The sequence below is a fragment of the Mustela erminea genome, chromosome 10, assembly GCF_009829155.1.
Source record: "Mustela erminea isolate mMusErm1 chromosome 10, mMusErm1.Pri, whole genome shotgun sequence".
NCBI classification, from domain to species: Eukaryota; Metazoa; Chordata; class Mammalia; order Carnivora; family Mustelidae; genus Mustela; species Mustela erminea.
Window position 1 is genome coordinate 3,371,414 of NC_045623.1, and position 21,187 is coordinate 3,392,600.

The following is a 21,187-nucleotide window of genomic DNA, read 5'->3' on the forward strand; positions in this document are numbered from 1 at the left end:
TATGACTTGTCTAACCTAGTTTTTATCCTGTTGAGGAAACATACACATATTACTATTTAACTTAATTGAGACAACATTATCAAATTTGCATAATGTGAAAAAGAGTGAAAGTAGATTTATAACTTTATTTTGGGTCTTATACCTACTCCCTGGTTTCTACACATTTTTTGTTCATACATTTCCAACTCCAGCCTCTCTCTGTGTCCTCTACATCTTTATATCTCCTCGTATGTCCTTTTGATGCTCCCATTCACCATCCCTGTTGTGCTTGCTTCCTCTTTTATTTTTAATGTCTCTGTTAAAGGTGGTTGCAACAGAACCAGGGAGATCTTCTGCTCTGTTTAGAATTAACTTTTCTTTGTTCTCCCTGACACAGGGAGGTGCTATTTCTTTATCCATTAAACAACAATTTGGTGACAATCTATGATAGTATTTTGTGCCTTTACCTTTACCCTAGTTGACACATATGTACTATGTAGTTTAAATACACATCTGATCCACTGAAACTGGGTTTGGGGAAGAGACTAAGTAGTACCTCGGTGATAGGGTGAAAACCTGATTACTTCAATTCTTGAGGGTAGCAGTCACAAGAGACTCATAATTTATATGGAAAGGTTGAAAGATATCTGAGATGGAAAATATCACATCCATTTCAGGCATGAGTCCCTGAACCTCCAGCTATTATAGTGATAGGAGGGGACTCAACTGAAAAGAAGAATGTGGCAGAGGTTTTATCAAATCAGTTTAAAAACATACATCTTTGCAAAGAGAGGATAAGTATTTATTCTAGCTCTTAGGATTGAGGCATCCTAACACACAGTATTATTCCATTAAGTGAATTCCATTAAGGTTCAGGAAGCCTGGGCCCCAGAGGATCATAACTCTTAAAAAATGTCTCATAGTACAACAAAGCATAGAGTGCCTCTCTAAATATCTGTAACTCAGGGTAATTTTGTCTCATTGGATATCTACTACCTGAGCCTCTACCTCTATAAAACTTGGCTTTGAATCCTGGTTCTGCCATTTCCAAGCTTGTGACCACCAACAAATTACTACAGCTTTGAATTTCTTTTTCTCAGATATAAAATAATAATTTGTACCCCACCAGGGCTATTTTAAAGATGGAGAGAGTTAATATATGTCGAATTCTTAGCCAAGTGACAGTTATATAGCAAGTGCTCAGTTATCTCTGGATTTATGCATGCTTTTTGAGTTGCCTCCATCTTTTTAAATTAATGAATCCATATATGCTGTGCTTCTGTGACATGACTTATTTCACTCCCATCTTGTACTCTTTATACTTCTACATATTTTTAATCTCTAACTCATCTCTTTTGGTCTACATTTTATTATATCTATCTCTATTTTTATCAGTTTTGTACATATCTATTTACTCAGCTCTCTTTTGATATCTTTATATCAATTTTATAAATCACCACATTGTTATCACCTATTCCTAGGTTCATATAGTTATATGTCTAACCATGTATATTTCTTTTTTTATTTTAAAATTTTTTATTTTTTATAAACATATATTATTATCCCCAGGGGTACAGGTCTGTGAATCGCCAGGTTTACACACTTCACAGCACTCACCAAAGCACATACCCTCCCCAATGTCCATAACCCCACCCCCCTTCTCCCAACCCCCCGTCCCCCAGCAACCCTCAGTTTGTTTGGGGAGATTAAGAGTCACTTATGGTTTGTCTCCCTCCCAATCCCATCTTGTTTCATTGATTCTTCTCCTACCCACTTAAGCCACCATCTATATTTCTAAATAGCCCCATCTATCTATAGATAATTGAAAACCAGCTCCTGGTCATTTGTAAGACTTACCCTCAGGGTTCTCCTCCATGAATCTCCCCCCACTGCTCTCTAAAAATGAGAGCAGCAGGAAGTAACAAGAGTCACAGTGCTCTTTTGGTCTTTGGATTGGACGGTATTAATTCATTCTCCAGTGGTTTAAGATGTGTGAAACAAGCCCAATTTCATGCAATTCTTCCATTCTTCTCTCCACCCATCCATCAACATACTGATATTAATTCAGGAATCTAGAGATACAATGATGAAAAAGGTAAAAAGAGATTCTCCCATCAGGAAGTGCACATCCTATCAAGAGATGAGTGAGGGAGACTCTGGGATTCAATAATTCACATTCTGGTGAGACCAGCTGGTCTATGTTTTCAGTTTTCCTTTTTCACTGATTTCCTGAATAACTACTAGGCCAAAATCAAGCCCAAGGCTATACAAGTTCAGAGTACCTTGGCTAAACTGTGTGCTCAGAGAACTACTTTCTCTGTTGTAGTGGAAAAAGTCTTGATCTGGGACTAGAGCTACCTGGAGTCTTATATCTTCAAGACAACCAACCATTAGCTTTAAGCCCCAGAGAGATTCATCTTTGGGGGCTTTGGAGTCCTAATCTGTAGAATGACCAGGTAGGACTGGAAAATTCCTGGGGATCCTTGTTGCTTTGACCTTCTGAAAATCTATGATCCTACCCAAATTTGAAATGATATCTGGAAACCCCCTTTGGAATGAGTATTGGGACCCAGAACTTGGACTCTAAAGTCAGGTGGACCAGGGCAGAAACTTGTCCATAGGAGGGACTGGTATGTGTAGTGTAGGTCACAAAGCACTTTCATACCCATTATCTGATTTTATCTTCATGAGAACCTAGTGAAGTATTTTCACTCCCATCTTAATGTGAGGAAACTAAAACCCTGAGAGCTAAATGTGTAACTGAGTGCTAAATAGTTTAGATCACTTAAATCACATTTAAGTCATATGATAATCCTATGGCTTTTCCAATTCTTCCTCTTCCTTATTTCTCTTCTTCTTTCTTTTTCCTCCTATTCACCTCTTCCTCCTCCTTTTATTTTTCTTATTTTCTTTTCTTATTTCCACTGTATAGATAGTCAATCTGAGGCTCATGGAGGTTAAGTAGCTTTACCCACTAGCAAGTACTAGAGCTCAGATTCAATCCCAAATCTTTCTAAAATCTATGCTCACAAGCTTGGTTAGAATCTTAATACCTAGAAAGGTTGGAAGGTTACATTAAAAAAGTGAAATGATTATTTCACTTCCCTTTAATCTCACCAAAGAAAAATAAGAGAATAAGTAAAATAATAAAAATCACTATTCTTTGCATTGCATCACATATATACTATAGAGTGATGGAGAATTGTAGAATATGCAAGTAGATGTAGAGCCTAAAACTATATACCCTATCTAGGAGGGGCACTATTAATTATTGGGCTTATGGAAATTAGGCTTACTATGACAGATCATAGGTGAGGGAAAGCTGGATGTCTAGAATCTTAAGTATAATTTCTCTATTTCTAAATATTAAAGATTAATTACTAAATTATATAAACAAAAATTACGTGGGCAAAAAATAAAAAGATGTCTCATCTTGACTGGACTGCTACATAGGATGCCAGGTTATTACTTCTGTCCTACACTATGTTGTCTTCAAGGACTACTCCATAGCATTAACTGAGCATCTGCTGTAAAGCTACCAAGTTGCTCAGCTCAGGAGTAGGAATAAATGCTGTGCCTTGCTGCTTATGATCAGCATTTACTCTGAGTAGAGGTTGGATATTTTGAGTATCATTCTTGGCTGGATGCTTTTCTATAAAATAATTGCCTTAACCCCCACAAAAACTCTGGAAAGGAAATTTAATTATCTTCATTTTTCAGTTGAGTAAATTAATATTCAGTTGGTTTTAAAGGTAACCCACCTGTGAGCAGCCAACCTGGGATGTTAGCTTGAGGTCTGACCATGTTTTCTTCATTCTGTAGTGTTGTATCTTTGAGGTGACTTTAATTCCTCCAAATTAGGGAAATTTTCCTCTTTTACATTTATCTGATGAGAATATGACATAAGGAGAATTCAGGGGCTTGGAATAATCCTTTAGGACAGATGATATTTCTGCCACCCCTCATCACCTCTATCACCAGTTCTCCTAGGGTTGGAGAAGAAACCGATAGGGTTAAGAAGGATAAAGAAAACAAGAATCTGCTCCTTCATGGTCCAGAAGGTTTGACATTGAAGTGGGACACTCCCACATTCTGTAGGTGACTGCAAGGACAGGCATATAGGGAGGAGACTGCCTGCTGGAATGTCAACCTGGGTGATGAGCCAGGCAGATGCCAACCAGCTGTCTCATGGTGTAAGCCAGAACCAGAACCCCCTATATATAAAGACAGTTCTCTGTCCAGATGCTTCAGCCTGAATGTCTGCTTGCTGTGAGGAGGGTGAGTCTAGGGTTTGGGTCCTGGGATTGGGTTAAGGGTGCATTTCAGGGGATGCCTAGATTCACGAGGGTGAGGCATAGTGAGGGGCGGGGAGCTGCAAGGAGAGGAAGAGAGGCACATAAGCCTGAGGAGAAAAATCTGGTAGACATTTTTTATGGGACATAAAAAAAGTACCCGCAGAGTTTGTGTGAAGAACTGAGGATCTGAAGTCAGTGTATTTGCCTTTGATAATAGTGGCCTCCTCCTCAGGTACCATTTTCCTACATCAGGACCTCTATCCCTGGAAAAGATGCATTAGTAATTTACACTTTGTGAGAAGAGTTGTATGTAGGGGGGTTATTTTCCCTAAGGGCATGTGTTTTTAAATACTCTCTATAAATGGAGAATGGAAGGCTTTGCCTTTCATTTTCGGTATTTCTGGAGCTTATTGAGAAGTGTTTTGTTGGATGACTTAATTGTTAAATCAGCCACCATGCTGTGCTGGTCACTGGGCTGCCTGTGTATGAACAAGTGAATTTAGGGAAGGCAGAGGAATGGATACTGTGCTCTGTTTCTCCTTGGATAAATGTAGTGTTAGAGAGTATACCTGCATTTCCCATGTCATGTTTGTAATGCTTCCACTGTGTAGGGGTTTATGTGTGGCTGAATGTCAGTCTCGTGATTTAGGAATCTTGCACTTTCTGGGTTACCCCCATCTTAGGCAGCCATTCCCTGACTTTAAGAGGGGCTGGGGTAAAATATTTGTGAAGCCAGTAAATTGTCCCACTTCAGGCGATTTATAATAGCAACCTGCCTGGGCAAGTTTTCATGGTTGTTCTGAGCCTTTCCAAAGGTAGGTGTGTTTTGTCTGTGTGTGTTTTGCATATGTCCATGAGGGCCATTTAAACAAATGTAGCTAAAAAGATTGAATGTAAAGAAACAAACATTTTATGTTGGGGTTGAGCTGCCCAATAACTGACTGGATCCTTTATATCCAGTAGATGTTTTTAGTACAGATGGTGCCTGAATGCATGCTCCCATATGCTAATTTTTACATGTTTGCACATGTGTGGCCAGTGCACGTATATGAGGATATCCAAGTTCCTGTGGGTGTGGAGACCCCACATTAGGCTTCAGCCTTAGAAGCACTTCTACCTTTCTGTGGAGTGCTCTCCTGACACTTAGGACAAGGAATCCTGTTGTCTTCAACAACCTCTTGTGTTGGACACTGGTATCCCACCCCTCCAGGGGGAGACCTTGGATGCCTGCACCCCTGGCTGTGCCTTTGAAGTTCTCTCAGATCAGGACTTCAGTTAGGTCGTTTGGTAGATCCAAGAGAGGTCTCATGGGCAGTGGTGACTAATATTGGGTCCATCTAACTCAGTAAGTGTTCTAGGGCAAAGGTTGAGTTGGGATGAAAGTACAGGGAAGAAGCAGGGTGTCTTCCCTTTGGTCCTAAACCCTTCCCCCTAACAACTCATCCTCCTGACACTGATCTTTCTACCATCAGGCCTCACTCACCTACCTGCATCAGAACAATGTGTGACCAGCAGCAGATTCAGTGTTGCCTGTCGCTCCCCCAGTGCTGTGTGAAGAATTCCTCCTTCAACGCCTCCCAGTCCCCCAGTGCCAAGAGTCAGGTGGTAGTCCAAGTCCCCTGTGAGATGCAAATTGTGCAGTGTCCTGCACCATGCCCAGCTCAAGTTTCCCAGGTAAAATGCCAGGCTCCAAGCCAGTCCCAAACTATGCAGGTGAAGTGCCAGGCTCCATGTCAGTCTAAGACCACACAAGCAAAGTGCCAGGCTTCAAGTAAGTCTAAGACCACCCAGGTGAAGTGCCAGGCTCCATGTCAGTCTCAAATCTCCTGTGTTCAATGCCAGGGCCCATGCCAGCCTGAGGTTTCCTATGTGCAGTGTGAAGCTCCATGCCCTGTTCAGAACTGCTATGTAGAATGTGCTCCCGTTTGTTATACAGAAACTTGTTACCTGGAATGCCCAGTCCAGACCTTTGTACCCCCTCCAGCTCCTCAGCCTGTCCAGACTTATGTGGCTTGTAGCCCAGATTCCCAGACTCAGGGAAGATTCTCAACCCAGTGCCCGTATCAGGGATCCCAAGTCAGATACACCCCGCAGCGTCAGTCCCCTGCTTCCTACAGCAACTGCACTCCACATTTCCGATCTGGGGCTTCCTACAGCACCTGTACCCCACAGTTCCAATCGGGGACTTCTTACAGGAACTGCACCCCTCAGCGTCAGTCTCGGGCTTCATTTAGCACTTGTGCACCTCAGTGCCAGACACGAGAGTCTTACGGGAGCTTCCCTGTCCAGCGTCGCTCCCAGAGCACCAGCAGATGCCTCCCTCCTCGCCAGCAGCAGCCTTCCTACCACAGCTGTTCCCCTCCAAGACGGTCTGAGCCCTACACCAGCTGTTTGCCATCAGCATCTTCTTCAAGTTCCTACAACTACTGCACCCCACCACGTCGCTCTGAGCCCATCTATAGCAGTGGCTGTCCTCAGGATCCCACTTCAGGCTGCTCTAGGAGATGTGGTCCCAAGTGCCGGGTAGAGATTTCCTCCCCGTGCTGCCCCAGGCAGGTGCCCCCACAAAAGTGTCGGGTTCAGATTCCTCCCATCAGACGCTGCCCTGAGAGCTGTGCCCCACGACCCTCCTGGGGCGCCTCCTGCCCAGAGCTGAGGCCTCGTCCACTCCCAAGCTTCTGTCCACCACGGCGTCTGGATCAGAGTCCAGAGAGATCACTGCAGCGATGCCCGCTTCCTGCTCCACGTTCATGTCCACGTCCTGCTCTACGGCCATATCCACGCCCAGAGCCACGTGCAAGGTCAGAGCTCCATCCATGTCCTCCACTGCGGCGTCGTTCAGAACCCTGTCTGTGTCCGGAACCACATCCATCCCCGTGTGCAGCCCCACATCCCAGATCAGTGCAGCGTGAATTTCCCGAATCACGTCCATGTCCACAGCCCTGTGAGCACCCAGAACCTTCCTCACTTCCAGAGCCAATTCCCCTTCCAGCACCCTGCCCAAGCCCAGAGCCATGTGTGGAGCCTAGATGCTATCCCAGCCCAAGTTCAGGACCAAATGCAATCCCATGCCCCGGAGACCTAGGCTGTCATGAGTCCAGCCCATGCCGCCTGGACACCGAGGCCCCCAGCTGTGGCCCAACTGGTTATAACCAGTGGCAAGGAAGTGGTGACAGCTTTGGACCTTGTGATGGGATTCCAGAGCCACAGGGTTTCAGTGATTGTGGAGATCAAGGAGGCACCTGTGTTGGAGTGAAAGGAGGTTCCTCTGCTGGAACAAAGGGTGCTTATTTTTAAGGAAGCATGGTTGAGACATCCCTGCCTCCTGCCCTGAAAATGTCATGCCTCCTTTCCCAGCAACCTCAATTTCCAACATGTTCTCTGTGCATCTCTTCCAAAGACAGTCGGAGGTTCCTTGATGCAGAGATGATGTCCAAACTGCATTGCATGCCACCTCAGGATCCACACCTTAATCTTGGGCACCTTTCCAGCCTACATCTGGCTCCTCCCCTGTACACACCCTCAGTTCTAGCCAAACCAGTCTGGCTACCAGGGCACATCTGGATGTTCTCCAGAATATACCTTAGGTGTCCCTGACTCCAAGCCTCTGCTCACTTCCCACCTTCCTTGCAAGGACCACTTCTCTGCTATGCCCAGCCTCTGAAATCCAGCCCATCTTTCAATATATCTTCCTTGGAGTCTTTTCTGTTTGTTCCTACCCACAGGAGCCTACACTGACTTCCTAGAACTCATTGCATTGTCTATACCAGCCACTTGGTAACTGCCCTGCAACCTCTCTTGAATTATTTCCCTTTTAAGATGTGTCTGTTTTTCCTGCCCAAGTAGGTTATAACCTCCTATTTGAGTTGGAGTGAGAATATCCTTTAAGTCCCATGCTTCTCCTGGGGCAAGCAGCTGCTCAGCAAGGGCGTGTGGGTTGGCAGCTTGAGCCATGATCTATCCCAATAGGCAAACGCAGCATCTGGGACAGCTTGAGGCCATGTAACAATAAAGATGATATCCTCAGAGTCTGAGTCCTGCATGCCTATTTTTTACCCTTCCTGACACTCTGGGATGAGCTTCTTTATTTATTTTTTTTCTTGAGTTTTCCGTACCTTGAGTTCTTGAGTTTATTGTGATCTGAGCTTTCCTTAACTGGTCGGGTTGCCTTGTGGGTTTTCTGTCTCCACTTAGTGTTGATGGGAGTCCACTAGCATCTGATGGGAGAAGCTGGGTGAAAAGGCAGGAGGAATGAGGGACAAGAAGAATAACTCTTGCTCCTCAATCTGGGCAGGTCACCCAGCTTTGGGTGTCAGGAGGGGGAGGGGAGTTTGAGGAGAACTGGAAGTTCTCTGTGGTATTCCACACAGGGTACCCCCTTCTTTTGTAAGAATAAACTATTAGAACTTTTCTTTTCTTCTTCTTTTTTTTTTTTTTTTTTTTTGACATCATAGAAAAGGGAACTTCCAGGGTTGTCTTTGCATTCCTCCATCACTCCTGAATCCCACTGGGCATAAATGGTCTTGGCAGGATGAAGGTGGGGGTTTGGAGGGCAGGAGAGAGAAGGGTGCCTCTTCTTGCCACTCCCTGCCTATAAGATGGGTGCTGCATAATGAGTGCATTTGCGGAGAGCCTTTCCCCAAGGGTTACAGTGCCCTGAGGCCACCAGGGTCTATAGAGAATAAAGGGGGTCCTCTTAAGAGGACAGCAGGGGGGTGACTCTGGCCTGGACTCACAGATCCAGCTCCACAGTTGGACACCACAGATCTATGGCCTGGCTCTGGAATGTCTTTTCCTTGTCCCAGAGATCAGGTGCTGCAGCGTCAGAGGCAGAGACCCAAGGGACACCTGGCAGAGGAAAACTGAAGTTCTTTATGTGAAGTCCATTTTTTTATTTTATGTGAAGTCATTCATATAATGTGGATTCATTCATTTTTTTCCCTACTAACAAATATTCATTGCTTACCCATGAGGTAGGAACTGGTACAAGGGACAGAAATACCTCTTCTTAGTTCTCAGAGAGCTTATAGTCTAGAGCACTGGCTCTCAGGGTGGTACCTGGGCCAGCAGCATCAGCACCACCTGGGACCTTGTGACAAAGATGCATCACCCCAGACCTACTGAAGCAGAGACTCTGGGGTGAGGCCTGGAAACCAGGTTTTAACCAGCCCTGTAGGTGTTTCTAATGCCCAATAATGTTTGGTTGTTACTACCTTAGTAAAATACCTTACACAGGTAGAACATGAATATATGTATATGTATATGTATATGTATATGTATATGTATGTGTGTGTATGTGTATATGTGTGTGTGTGTGTGTGTGTGTGTGTGCATGTGTGTGTGTGTGTATCTTCTTCAATTTTAAGAACAGCCCATCACACAGGCATTATTATCTCACCATTTTGCAGAGCTGGAAAACTAAGCACACGGGTCACAGCCACACAGCCAGACTCAATTCCAAGCCTATGTTATTTTCTGCTACACATGACATCCTTCATCTCAGTTATGGTCCTTGCCTTTTCTGGAGGTATTTCCTGTATCAACCCAGTCATTTTTCTAACATACTTTTATTGGGCATGTTAATTTCACCAGTTTTACCTTAGCCTCTTCTCTTCAAATGCAGGCTGCTCTAGGATTCCATCTGCCCCATGGCACAATTCCCCAGGGGTTTGGCAGGGCCCAAATAACTCCTATGGGGCACCTCTACTTTTCCATCACCTAGTCCCCTCTGTGGGGGGGGGTGAGGCTTAAAAGACCCAGATGGGGATTCTCATTACATCTCTCCCCTTGTTCTTTCAAGCATACCCCTGAACAAGGACCCTCTTGTATGGAGGATGAGTGGCACACAGTCCATCCTCTCAGGACACAGAAGAAACACAGACCTGGATGAAAGAAAAGGGCATTCACTCCTAGGAAACCCCACCCCACCTCAGGTTCAGGGTACAGCTCACTACACAGGCTTTTGATTACAATGACCCATGACATGCATTGTTCTCTAGAGATAGACCCTGGTTCCCCAGGATAAGTAGGCCTGGATATGGAAAGAGATTGAATGATGGCAGAATAGAGGTGTCTCTGGGTGAGTCAGGCAGGATCTGGGACTCCCTCACAGACCAGAGCTGTGCACCAGATGGCCTCAGGGCCATCTCTCTAGCCAGAGAGGTTCAGAGCTGAGGGCTCCTCACTCCTGGAGCATTAGTCTGAATTGGGTCCTCCCACCTCTCATGACAGGATGCTGAGGTATGAGCCTCTAGGTAGGCCACCTGTGAAAAGTTGCAACCCATCCACGGCAGCTCTGAGGAAAGAGGTGCCCAGGAGTGTGGATCTGCTGTATTAGTCTGTATGCTTTAAAGCTTGGGGCTTCTAAAATGTATGCAGTGATGGGGCTGCAACTCCAGGAGCATGGTTTAAGATTTTCTATGGTCCTTCAGCCTTGGTTTTGGACAGCCCTTCCAGTCACCCAGTCCACTTCCCACCCTCCATCCTTTCACACATGACCTGCCTCCCAGTGTTCTGCCTTTTCCTTCTGTAACAATAATTTGAGCAAAACTTGAAGGGGCAGGGATTGGAATTCCAGAATAAAAAAGACTATTTATAAAAGCCTTTTAAAGGTGCTCAAAGATCTGTGAGAGAAACTCCTCTTTGAATATCAGACTAACAATCTGAAGCAGTGCATGGGTTGCATAGTGTGATTTCCATTCCGGGTGAGCAGATTGTTGCCCAGCAATGCCAGTGCATCAGGGAAATTACAAATAGTATGAAGCAGAGGTGGGCCAGACTCCTATGCTTGCCATTTAGTATGAAGACCTGGCTTCCAAAGATGAGGAACAGTTAGTCTGAGTGAATGTAAAAGAAATTGGGTCTAAAGAACATGCCTCCCATCCTGCAATCCTGCTTATATCTGTGTGCAGTTCTCTATCTTTTCCCTCTTTCTAAAAGCCTCCTGCCCTGGGATTAGCATTTTCACTGTAGAATGAGGGAATTGCACTAATTGTTCTCAGAATTTCCTTCCAGAACAGGTGGGTTAGCTATAGTTGCTCTTTGTCACAGGCATTACACTAGAGTGGAATGACCAACCCACTTAAAGACACAGGACCCCAGAATCCATCCCCAGACCTATTTAAAGTGAATTTCTAGAGAGAGAATCTGGGGCCTCCATTTGAAAATTATTCTGATCAGTTGAGATAGAAAGCATTGCTGTAGTGATACCCAGGAGTGTGAGTGAGCTTACTCAATATCTATGAGGAGAGTTGAAATTTGCACACATATGACCACAGCATGAGAAGGAGGTGGACATGGTGGCAAAAATGGGGCTGACCACTAACTGTTTTTTATGAGAAGTTTTATGTAATTACCCTATGCGAGAGTCAAATTTTCTACTCTTCAGCCTAGGAGCACATCAAGACCAAGGAATCTCTGCTTTTCTCTCAGTTAAATTCCCAACCACTGCCACTCCAAATACCCAGAATTAGGTTCTTATGCATAGCTGAGGGAGTGGGGGTTGTCTGACATATACTACAGATTTCTTACTGGGAAAAGTTAGGCCTAGTTTTGGTATATCTCTCCTTTATCTAGGCATTACCTAAACATCATGAGGGAGGCATTTCACATTCTGCAGTTTGTCCTATAGTCTAAAATAGTCCTAAATGAATAAGCAAATAGAACTGTCATGCATAAGGGAATAGTTCATCTCTTAATAATGGAATAGATAGGTAGACAGTAGTAATAAGAAGACAGACAGTGTATACAACATACAGGAGAATATCCAGGTGGTGAACAAGACTTGGTCCCCAGCCATAGCATACTCCTGATTTCTGGCCTGGTTGGACATCCCAGAGGATCCACGTGCCTGTGGCTTGAAACTAGTTAGGAAGAGAGGGTGATGCATGATGATCCATGTGTTTCCCCATCACCAGGGACCATCAAATTCATGCCTCTAAACACTGAAGCTTCCTGACCTGGAAGACTAAACTGAAAAGTATCTAGAAGGCTAAGAATAACCCAAGCTATGCCAAACAAAGCCTCACATCATGTTCCTTACATCTTGTCATAGGAACCCTGAGCTGGGTTAACATCTTTCCTCTTTCACCAATATTATATCTGTCAGGAAGAAAACCATTTATCGACTTATATTAAGACATCTGTTCATTTGACAAAGATTTACTGAGACCTAGCTATCTGCCAGGAATTGTTCTTGGTCCTGGAAATACAATGGTGAGTTCGGCAGACAGCATCTTGCCCACTTGCAATCTGAGAGACTATAGAGTTTATAAGAGCTTGAACATGGGAGGCACAGGACACCATGGAAACCCACAAGAGGGGCACTTAAGTAGCTCAAGTGCCTAGAGTAGGTGCTTACAATCTGAAGTGTGAAAGGCTGGTGGCAGTTATTTAATGAATGGAGGAAAGAGAAGAGCATTCCAGGAAGAGAGACATCACATCAGACAACAGAGGGAGGAATATTTCCTCCTTATCTCCTTACATGACCATCATTCCTAGTTCCAAACACCTCCATCTTTACCCTGTTGTAATGAACTTCTTATCAATATTTTAGAGTAAGACTTGAGAGGAAACTGACCTAAAATTTCAAGTGACTTCAGGTTATGAGGGAAGATTGAAGAGCATGTCTTTCAACATGGGTTAGAATAATGGACCTAATCTGACAAGATAAAATGTAATTAAGATAAAGGTAAAATTCTGAGTTTAAATTAAAGGTCTTACAGCACTTGCAAAAGATGAGTGTATGCAGAGCCACACATACAGAGAAAAGTTTGGTTGACAAAAATTTTAGCATAGGACAAGTGTGAGATTGTCTGTGGCACATGGTGATGAGTTTTTGTTCTTCATAGTTAGTCAAAATAGTGTTGCTCTGCTTGGTCCAGACAGTGGTCCAATGGGAGTGAGACTGGAGGATGATGTGTCAGCCTACTATGCATCAGCCACCACCTGAGACAGGAATCCTACCTCCTTCCTCATACAACTTAAAAAGACTCTACTATGCTCCAATTTATAGACAGTGTCACACAACACACACACACACACACACACACACACACACACACACAAATCTACTGAGGCTAATTAAATTGTCTTGTCACACATCTGAGACCTGATAATGCTAGAATCCAAGCCCAAGCTTATATTCTCCCAAAATGTGGTCTCCCCTCCTGTGGAAGGAAGAATAATGTTATATTTTATTTTATTTTTTAGACAGGGAGGAGGTGTGGAGGGAAAGGGAGGGAGAGAACCTTAAGCAGGCTTCATGCCCAGCATGGGGCTGGACATGTGGCTTGACTTCGGGTTCCATCTCACAACCCTGAGATCATAACCTGAGCAAAAATCAAGAGTCAGATGCTTAACTGACTAAGCCACTCTTGTGCCCCTAATGTTTTTTCAAAGAAATAGCATGTTGCTCTCTCCCTTCCATTATTTGAAAGGCTTTCTTTCAGAAAAAGTAAAACTCAGAGCTTAAATAAAATGGATTTACATTTCTGGCTAGAAATAAAAAGTATAGTTTAATAATCAGAACTGTGTGGAGTTGGAATGCACTGTTACTCCTGCATTCAATACTTACTCAAATACTGAGTTTTTACTATGTGTCAGGAAGTATTCTGGATTCTTGGGATGTATTAGTGAATGAAATAGACAAAGATGCTTGTTCTCAAGGAACTTATATTCCAGCAGAGGAAAATGGATAAAAAATGGACATATTTAAAAATATATATATAACATTATATAGGCATCACAGAAGCATAAGAAGGGTAAGAAGATTGAGCTCAGTGTGTGGAAAGGGGGCCCAAAAGGGTATAGAATCATGAGTTAGCATGCAGGAATAGAAGGGATATAGGAAAGGCATCATGAGATGAGCTTGACCCCAGCTCCACCACTTACTAGCAGAGAGGTCTTAGCTTTGGCAGTTTTCCTGACCCATTGTTCCTTCATTTATAAAATGTGGTTAAAATAAAAATATACTGCTGACATATACCTCTGTCTATGTCACACAGGATTAAATAGGTTAAGTTACATACACTTTGTATATTATAAAACACTACAAACATATCTGCCTTTTGCAGTGAGATATTTACCTGTAAGGGGAGAAGTACAGGGAAGAGATGGTGATTGGCCCAGCTGAGGGAGGCTGGCCACAAAGGGAGTCCAGACCCAGCCACCAAGTCCAGACCCAAGCAAAGCCTAGACAGGCAGGGGGGTAGAGGGGAAGTCCAAACAGAAATGGATGTGGTCAGCTGGGGCAAGTCAAAGGAGGCATGGAGAAGACAGAATTGAAGGAGTGAAGGGATATGGGAAGGAAGACAGAAGAGGGCTGGGAGATGGGTAGTGGGAAATGGCTCAGGCAGGAAGCTGGATTTGGAAGGAATAAGGGTTTTGGGGACAGTTTGCTCAGATGCCAAAGTGAATGTTGGCTTCAAGGATAGTGAGGTGAGCTGCTATCACAAATGGTCATCAGTGTTTTGATGCCACTCAGCCAGTTTGCCAATGGCATATTTCCTTAGGTTAGCCAGGAGGAGAGGAAGTACCAGGGAGGGGAGGCTCTTAATCAGTCAGAAATACTTTCAAGGCTTGAATCGAGATTAGGCCCTTAGTCATTGAAAGGCCTTCTGATTTGACCCAGCCTGGATAAAAGGCTGGATTGGGCAATCATTTAATTAATAAGATCTTTCCATAGCATCTCATCAACATTCTTCAGAGGATTGTTTTGTTCATTCAGAAATCCTGGAAGTATTTCCAGTGAGCATAGTCTCAATCCTCCTGCAGCAAAGCAGGGTTTCCCAACCTCAGCACTAGTGACATTTTGGTTGTGATAATTCTTTGTCATGGGAGCACACTGTAGGATATTAAATAGCATCCCTGGCCTCTACCCACTAGATGACAGTATCAAACACAACCCCTTTAGTCATCACCAACCGTGATGACTAAAGTCCTCTGCAGATTGTAAATGCTTCCTCCTGAGAGCATGGAATAGGAGTTGGGGGGTATAAAATCCACCCACCATCTTTTAATGAGAACTATTGAATTAGAGGAAAGAAACTCTGGCCTTGCCCTTCAGACATTCTCAGTTCCACAGAGAATACTCACCTGCCCTCACCTCCATTCTAAAGACTCCCATTCATTAACAATAAGAAGGTTCTGTTGATGTAAGGCAGGAGCACAGCACAGACAAAGAATTCCAGCTTCAAGGATGCACAAAAACTTTTTTTTTTTTTTTATCTAGGGAACTGATTATTCATTATGGAAGTGTAGATTATCTTGGCTATAACGACGATTATGAGTAGATTAGCTGTGACTGTCATTATAATTTTTTGGTATATTATCCAATAGCTCAGAGTACTTCCTTTCTAACTCCTCTGCTGGGTCTGCTAAGGATTGCCAGTGGCAACCTGAAAAACACTGTAAGCAAGAATTTCCTGTTGCCTGTACCTATTCTCACACTGCTGTTTCTCCCTGGAATGTCCTCTTCCTCTGACCCCCAAGACCCAGCCTCCATGGATCAAAGCCTCTTTGACAAATCTTCCCAGATACCCTTCCTTAGAATTCCTCTCATTCACCTCTTTTCCAAGACTAAGTTGTATCCTGTTTCTGGACATGCTGTACCACTTACTGGCTTCCTTTTTATTTATCCTGCTTGGGCTATATTAGCTTTTTAGTCCTAGGGAGATAGGAAAACCGAAGGACTCCATAAAATTCTGCTTTTTGATCCTTTTCCAACTTCTATTCTTGCTATGACCTGCACAACCACCTCATTTTATACATGCCTCAGAATGCATATGGTATATGTCCTCCTCCTAAGGGGAAAGGAATTAATGATTTATTTAGAATAGATAACATCTAAGGAAGGACCAGGTGAGGATAACTGGCAAAGCCATCATATGAATATTCCAGCCCACTAGTGCTAAACATCTTAGATGCCAAGACCCCCTGACTCCAAGGAATAACTCCTGGGCCCTTACCTTTGTTCCAATCTGTCCCTCGATACCTGATAGGACATGTACAACAGATCCTGAACAAAGATGAGACTCTCCTTCTTGAGTCTCCCAGACACTCTTTCTGTACCTGCACTCTCTTTATGTTTTCAGTAAACTCTGCTTTCCCTTCCTTCCAGCTCGCATTTGATTTTTATCCTGTGTGTAGCCAGAGATCCTCTCAGCTGATCCTGTGGGACCCACTCCGGGTTCTCAGACCTAGCTTGCCTGTATCTTGATAGTTTACATGAAATTTAGAAAATTGATCATTATTTAAAAATATATACCCCATTCTCTTTATTATCTTTCAGAAACTCTAAATATGTGAGTGTTGGTCTACTTGCTATAATTCAATAATTACCACTCATCTGTTCATTGTTTTGTATTTTTCCCCTCTTTTCAATTCAGTTTTTCAAGTTAAGTTCATCAATCTGTTCTTCTGCAGTTTACAATCTACTAAGACCATCCAATAAATTTTTGAAATTGTATTTAATTTTGAGCATATTTAATTTTTCGGAGACAGTGTTTTTCATTTTTAGAATTCCCGGTTGGTCATTTTGGGGCATGGAAACAGAGGTAATTCATATTGCAAAAATGTAAACAGTTTTAACTTGAATGTTGAGTGTATCTATTCTTAGGTATGGTCAGTAGACCAGTGTCACTTCAAGTAGTACTTTATGCCACCTCTTGGGCTGCTCTCTTTTCTTCACTCTTTCCATTTTTATTTTACCTTCTCCCTTCAATTTGCTCCCAAGAAACTGTGAATTATTTTCAGGCTATAATTTAGGACATTATGGGCAATATTCCCACCTTCAGTACCTCTTTTGTGATCTACACTCTTCAAACCAAACTCACTGAGGTATATGGGAGGAAAAAATGGTAAATTTAGTTTGAGCAAGGTGTAGCTACTAAAGGTATCCATGGCTTAAAAATTCAATTTTTAAAAATTAATAGAATTAATTTTGAAAATCAATTAAAATCAATTAATTTAATTAATTAATTTAAAAACTAATAGAATCAATTTTTAAAAATTTAATAGAATTTTAAAAATCCAGTAAAAATCCATGTTTACATCTATTTCTCTCTTTTATTGTCTATGTACTTCCTGAGTATCACCAAATGCCACATACTATCTTGTCTACTTCCCCTTTGCCATCTAAATTTTATGTAGATCCTTCAAAAATGGCATTTCTATAATTATCTACCTTTAAAAGATCTGTACTGTGAGGTTCAAAGAAGTTGAATACTTTGGCATGGTCCCTAAAGCCCATTTTCTCAGCCAGCGTTCTATGCACACCATTTCCCATAACTTAGACATACAGATTTTCACCCAAGCCATGTATATTCAAAAGTTTAGATGAAACCATATGATTTCACTCATCTGTGGAATTTAATAAACAAAACAAACAAAGGGAAAAAATAAGACAGAGAAGGAGAGAGAGAGAGAAAGCAAGAAATAGATTCTTAACTATAGAGAACAAACTAATGGTTACCAGAGGGGAGGAGGTGGGGGGAGTGGGTGAAATAGGTGAAGGGGATTAAGGATTGCATTTACTGTGATGAGTACTGAGTGATGTATGGAAGTGTTGAATCTTGAATCACTATATTGTACACCTGCAACCAATTATAACACTGAATATTAACCAACTAAAATTTAAATAAAACTAAAAAACAAAACAAAACAAAACAAAAACCCCAAAGGTCCAGGTGAAAAATTACTATCTTGGGTGGAAAGAATGAAGGAGTTATGTGATCAGCTCCATAAACACGAATAGAAGGCCTTCCACAGAAAAAAGGCATTAGAAGACTCCAGGAATGAGGATGCTCGTTTCGACCTGCCACAGTCCCCATTTTAAGCAGGTACTTTCCTAGCTGGGAGGGGAGGCCTTGAGGTCCCTAGAAGGAGGAAAGGAAGAGCTGCCAGTCATTACCTGTCACAGGACCATGTGGGTAGCAGGAGGTGGGTCATGTCATACTGGGGCCCTGTCTCACATGCTGGGGGCAGAGCCCAAGGCCAGGATAAAGGACCTTGGGGCTAGAACACTTCCAAGCACTCCTCTCCTGAGGTGTTGATAGACCCAGTGCTGCCTGTGCTCCACTAAGTGTTCCCTGGGACTAAGAGCAGAGCCTTCCAGAGAGGGCACACAGACCAGAGCAAGGACAGGCGAGGCCTTGGACTGTGTTTGAAATAATGAGGACCAAGAAAAATATGACTCAGGAGGGCCACAGGGGGACAGGTGAAAGAGACCAAGAGTAACTTGGAAGGTTTGTGTGCTGTATGCTAGAGTTTTGGAAACAGCAGATTGTTCACAGTTGCTGAGTGTATTCTCTGGTTTTAGGGAATAAAAACATTGATGGCTAGCTTATGTTGCTGTGGTTGCATAGTAGAGATATAGTTTCGAAATACAGCCATACCCAGTTGCAGAGACAGTGTGTTGAGGATATTGGTACTTAGCAGAAGAGAGAATCAGAGACATCTGTGGATCCGTTTAGACTTCAACAAGAAGGTCCACAGTGGGAACTAGGGGTTGAGAAGCCCTGGGGCTTCCCTTGGATGCAGCCCTTAGCAGGAGGACGATGTGGATTAGAGCCCTGGGTTACAAGTCAGGGAGTCTGGGAATGGAACCTTGACAAGCTAGTGACTAGAACTGGGACAGTGAATTTGCCTTTTTTCCTTTCAGTTTCTTCATTTATAAACTGAGTTGGTTGGGACAAATTGACTCCAAGGCCCTTTGCAATTATGATTTTCTATATTCTGCAAAACCAAAACATATCAGAAATCCTTCCAAGAGAGAATGCTTTTGTTTTTTTTTTTCTTGAAGAGGTTTTCAGTGCTAAAATGGTGCCTACACTAGAAGTCTGCAAGATTCTTGAAGATGTGAGAAAATGGAAGGTGGCCTGGAACAAATTTGTTTACTGGTGTTTTCTCCAACATTAAGGAAATATTAATTAGCATCGACTTTCTTTACATATTTGGACATGATACTGTTGACAAAATTCCAAATGGGGTGAGAAATGCCACTTTGTGAAAGAAGGCACATGGTACACCAGTAAGAGTAATAAAAGTGTTAGAGATGATTTTCCCATATCTGATCCCAAGACTTTCAAAATAAGGTTGCTAGAAGTGATGCTAAGAACAGGAAGGGTGGGAGCTCTGTGTTCTGGGTCTAACTCTGGGTCTAACTCTCTGTGTGACTCTCCCTTAGCTCCTGACTCCGCCAGCCACCAGCCGAAATGTCCTGCCAGCAGAACCAGCAGCAGTGCGAGCCCCCTCCCAAATGTCCCGCCCCCAAGTGACCTCCAAAGTTTCCCCCAAAGTGTCCCCCAGTCTCTTCCTGCTGCAGTGTCAGCTCTGGGGGCAGCTGTGTCTCCAGCTCTGGGAGTGGCAGTTGCTGTAGCTCTGGGGGTGGTGGCTGCTGCAGCTCTGAGGGTGGAGGCTGTTGCCTGAGCAACCATGGGTGACACGGGTCCCACCATCATAGACACCAGAGCTCTGGCTACTGCAGCCAGCCCTCAGGCGCTTAGGATGCTGCAGCCAGCCCTCAAGGGGTTCTGGCTGCTGTGGAGGGGGCAGCAGTCAGTCATCTGGAGGCTGCTGCTGCTAAAGTGGACCCTGAGCCAAGAAGAGCAGAAACAGAGGCCAAAAGGGGCAATGTCAACTTCCATTGGTCTACCTGTGGTGCTGAGACATTTTAGTGAAGACTTCAAACTCTATTCTCAAGGATTCTTCTTACCTGAAATCTAGAAATCTGTGTCCTTTCTTAAAAACTCATCTTCTGAACTCTGATCCCATGTCCGCAGCCTGCCCTGGGAACCCCAGATAGTTATCTATGTGCCATTCCACTGATAATTTCCTTCGTAGCCCCCTATAACAAAACAATAAAATAATCTGCTCACCATCTTTTTCCAGCCTCTTTTCCCTTTTGTAAATGTGTTGGGAAAGATGAGCATCTCTGATCTTAGCTCTGTCTTCCCTTGTCATCGGGGCCCCGATTAGCACTCCTTGTTTTTGATGGACTAGAAAAATTCTTTTCTACCCTTCAAGAGTAGAAGTTCTTCCAGCTGGAGTAAGAATTAAACTGGCATGATACATATTAACAGGAGAAAAAACCAAAGTTTATGATATTACATGTGCACGGAGGCCCAAGAATGACATTGAGGCCCCAAGAAGTGACCAAGGCAGGCAGTTTTTATACATTTTAACAAGACGAAGAAAACTTAACTTTGGGAGCTTCAGTTAGTAAAGGATTCTAAACAGAGTTTGGGCAGGCTGGTAAATTAGTAAAAAATAACAAGAGTTGTTTAGATAGCCTTCTCTGCTCTAAGGGGTATAGTACCCTTCCTGCTACAGGGAGGGTACTTTTCACAGGAAGAAGTATTTCCTACTTTCAGGGGGACAGAGGAGAGGCTGAGTGTCCTAGTACTGGCTGTCATTTAAGTAGCTTTAAATTGAATTAATCAATCTACCATTATGCTGTATTTGGGGGCAGCCTGCCCTGGGCCCCTACAGTTCCGTCCTCTGACACGTCCCTGCATGTTTCTCATATTAAATTTGAGCTGGTGATTGAGGAGAGAGAAATTAACTTAGTACAAAGGGTAAGAGCTCTGCAAAGAGCAGAAGACTACAGATTGAATGAGGATTAATAAACAGAAAAGAACAAATGGAGGACACTTCCCCACACCCTATTAAACCAAAGTCGCTAAACCTGGAAGTAGATTGGTCCAATAGAGAGTCTGTGTTTCATTTATCTAATGAAAAATGTTAATCCTTTCTTTTAACTGATTCACATTAGATATTATTTATCCCATTTGGTTTATATAGAAGCTACACTTTTCACCAATGACTGCAGGGGCAGTCAGTGGATCTGGGGCATGATGATTCTGGAGTACCACAGAGGCTAAGCTCTTAACTTCTGACTGGAGTATTTTCAAAGT

At 43.2% G+C, this 21,187-nt stretch overlaps 1 protein-coding gene across 1 annotated transcript; it reads left to right on the forward strand.

The window, feature by feature from the left end:
• The first annotated feature begins 4,170 nt into the window (after positions 1-4,170).
• KPRP (keratinocyte proline rich protein) lies at positions 4,171-8,308 on the forward strand. Its single transcript, XM_032303631.1, has 2 exons — positions 4,171-4,257; positions 5,747-8,308. The coding sequence occupies exon 2, from the start codon at positions 5,775-5,777 to the stop codon at positions 7,569-7,571; it is 1,797 nt and encodes a 598-aa protein (XP_032159522.1). The 5' UTR covers positions 4,171-4,257; positions 5,747-5,774; the 3' UTR covers positions 7,572-8,308.
• The last annotated feature ends 12,879 nt before the right edge of the window (positions 8,309-21,187 follow it).

What these genes read in the sequence shown, in the direction of transcription:
- KPRP (XM_032303631.1), top strand. Translation starts at nt 5,775, where the DNA reads ATGTGTGACCAGCAGCAGATTCAGTGTTGCCTGTCGCTCCCCCAGTGC.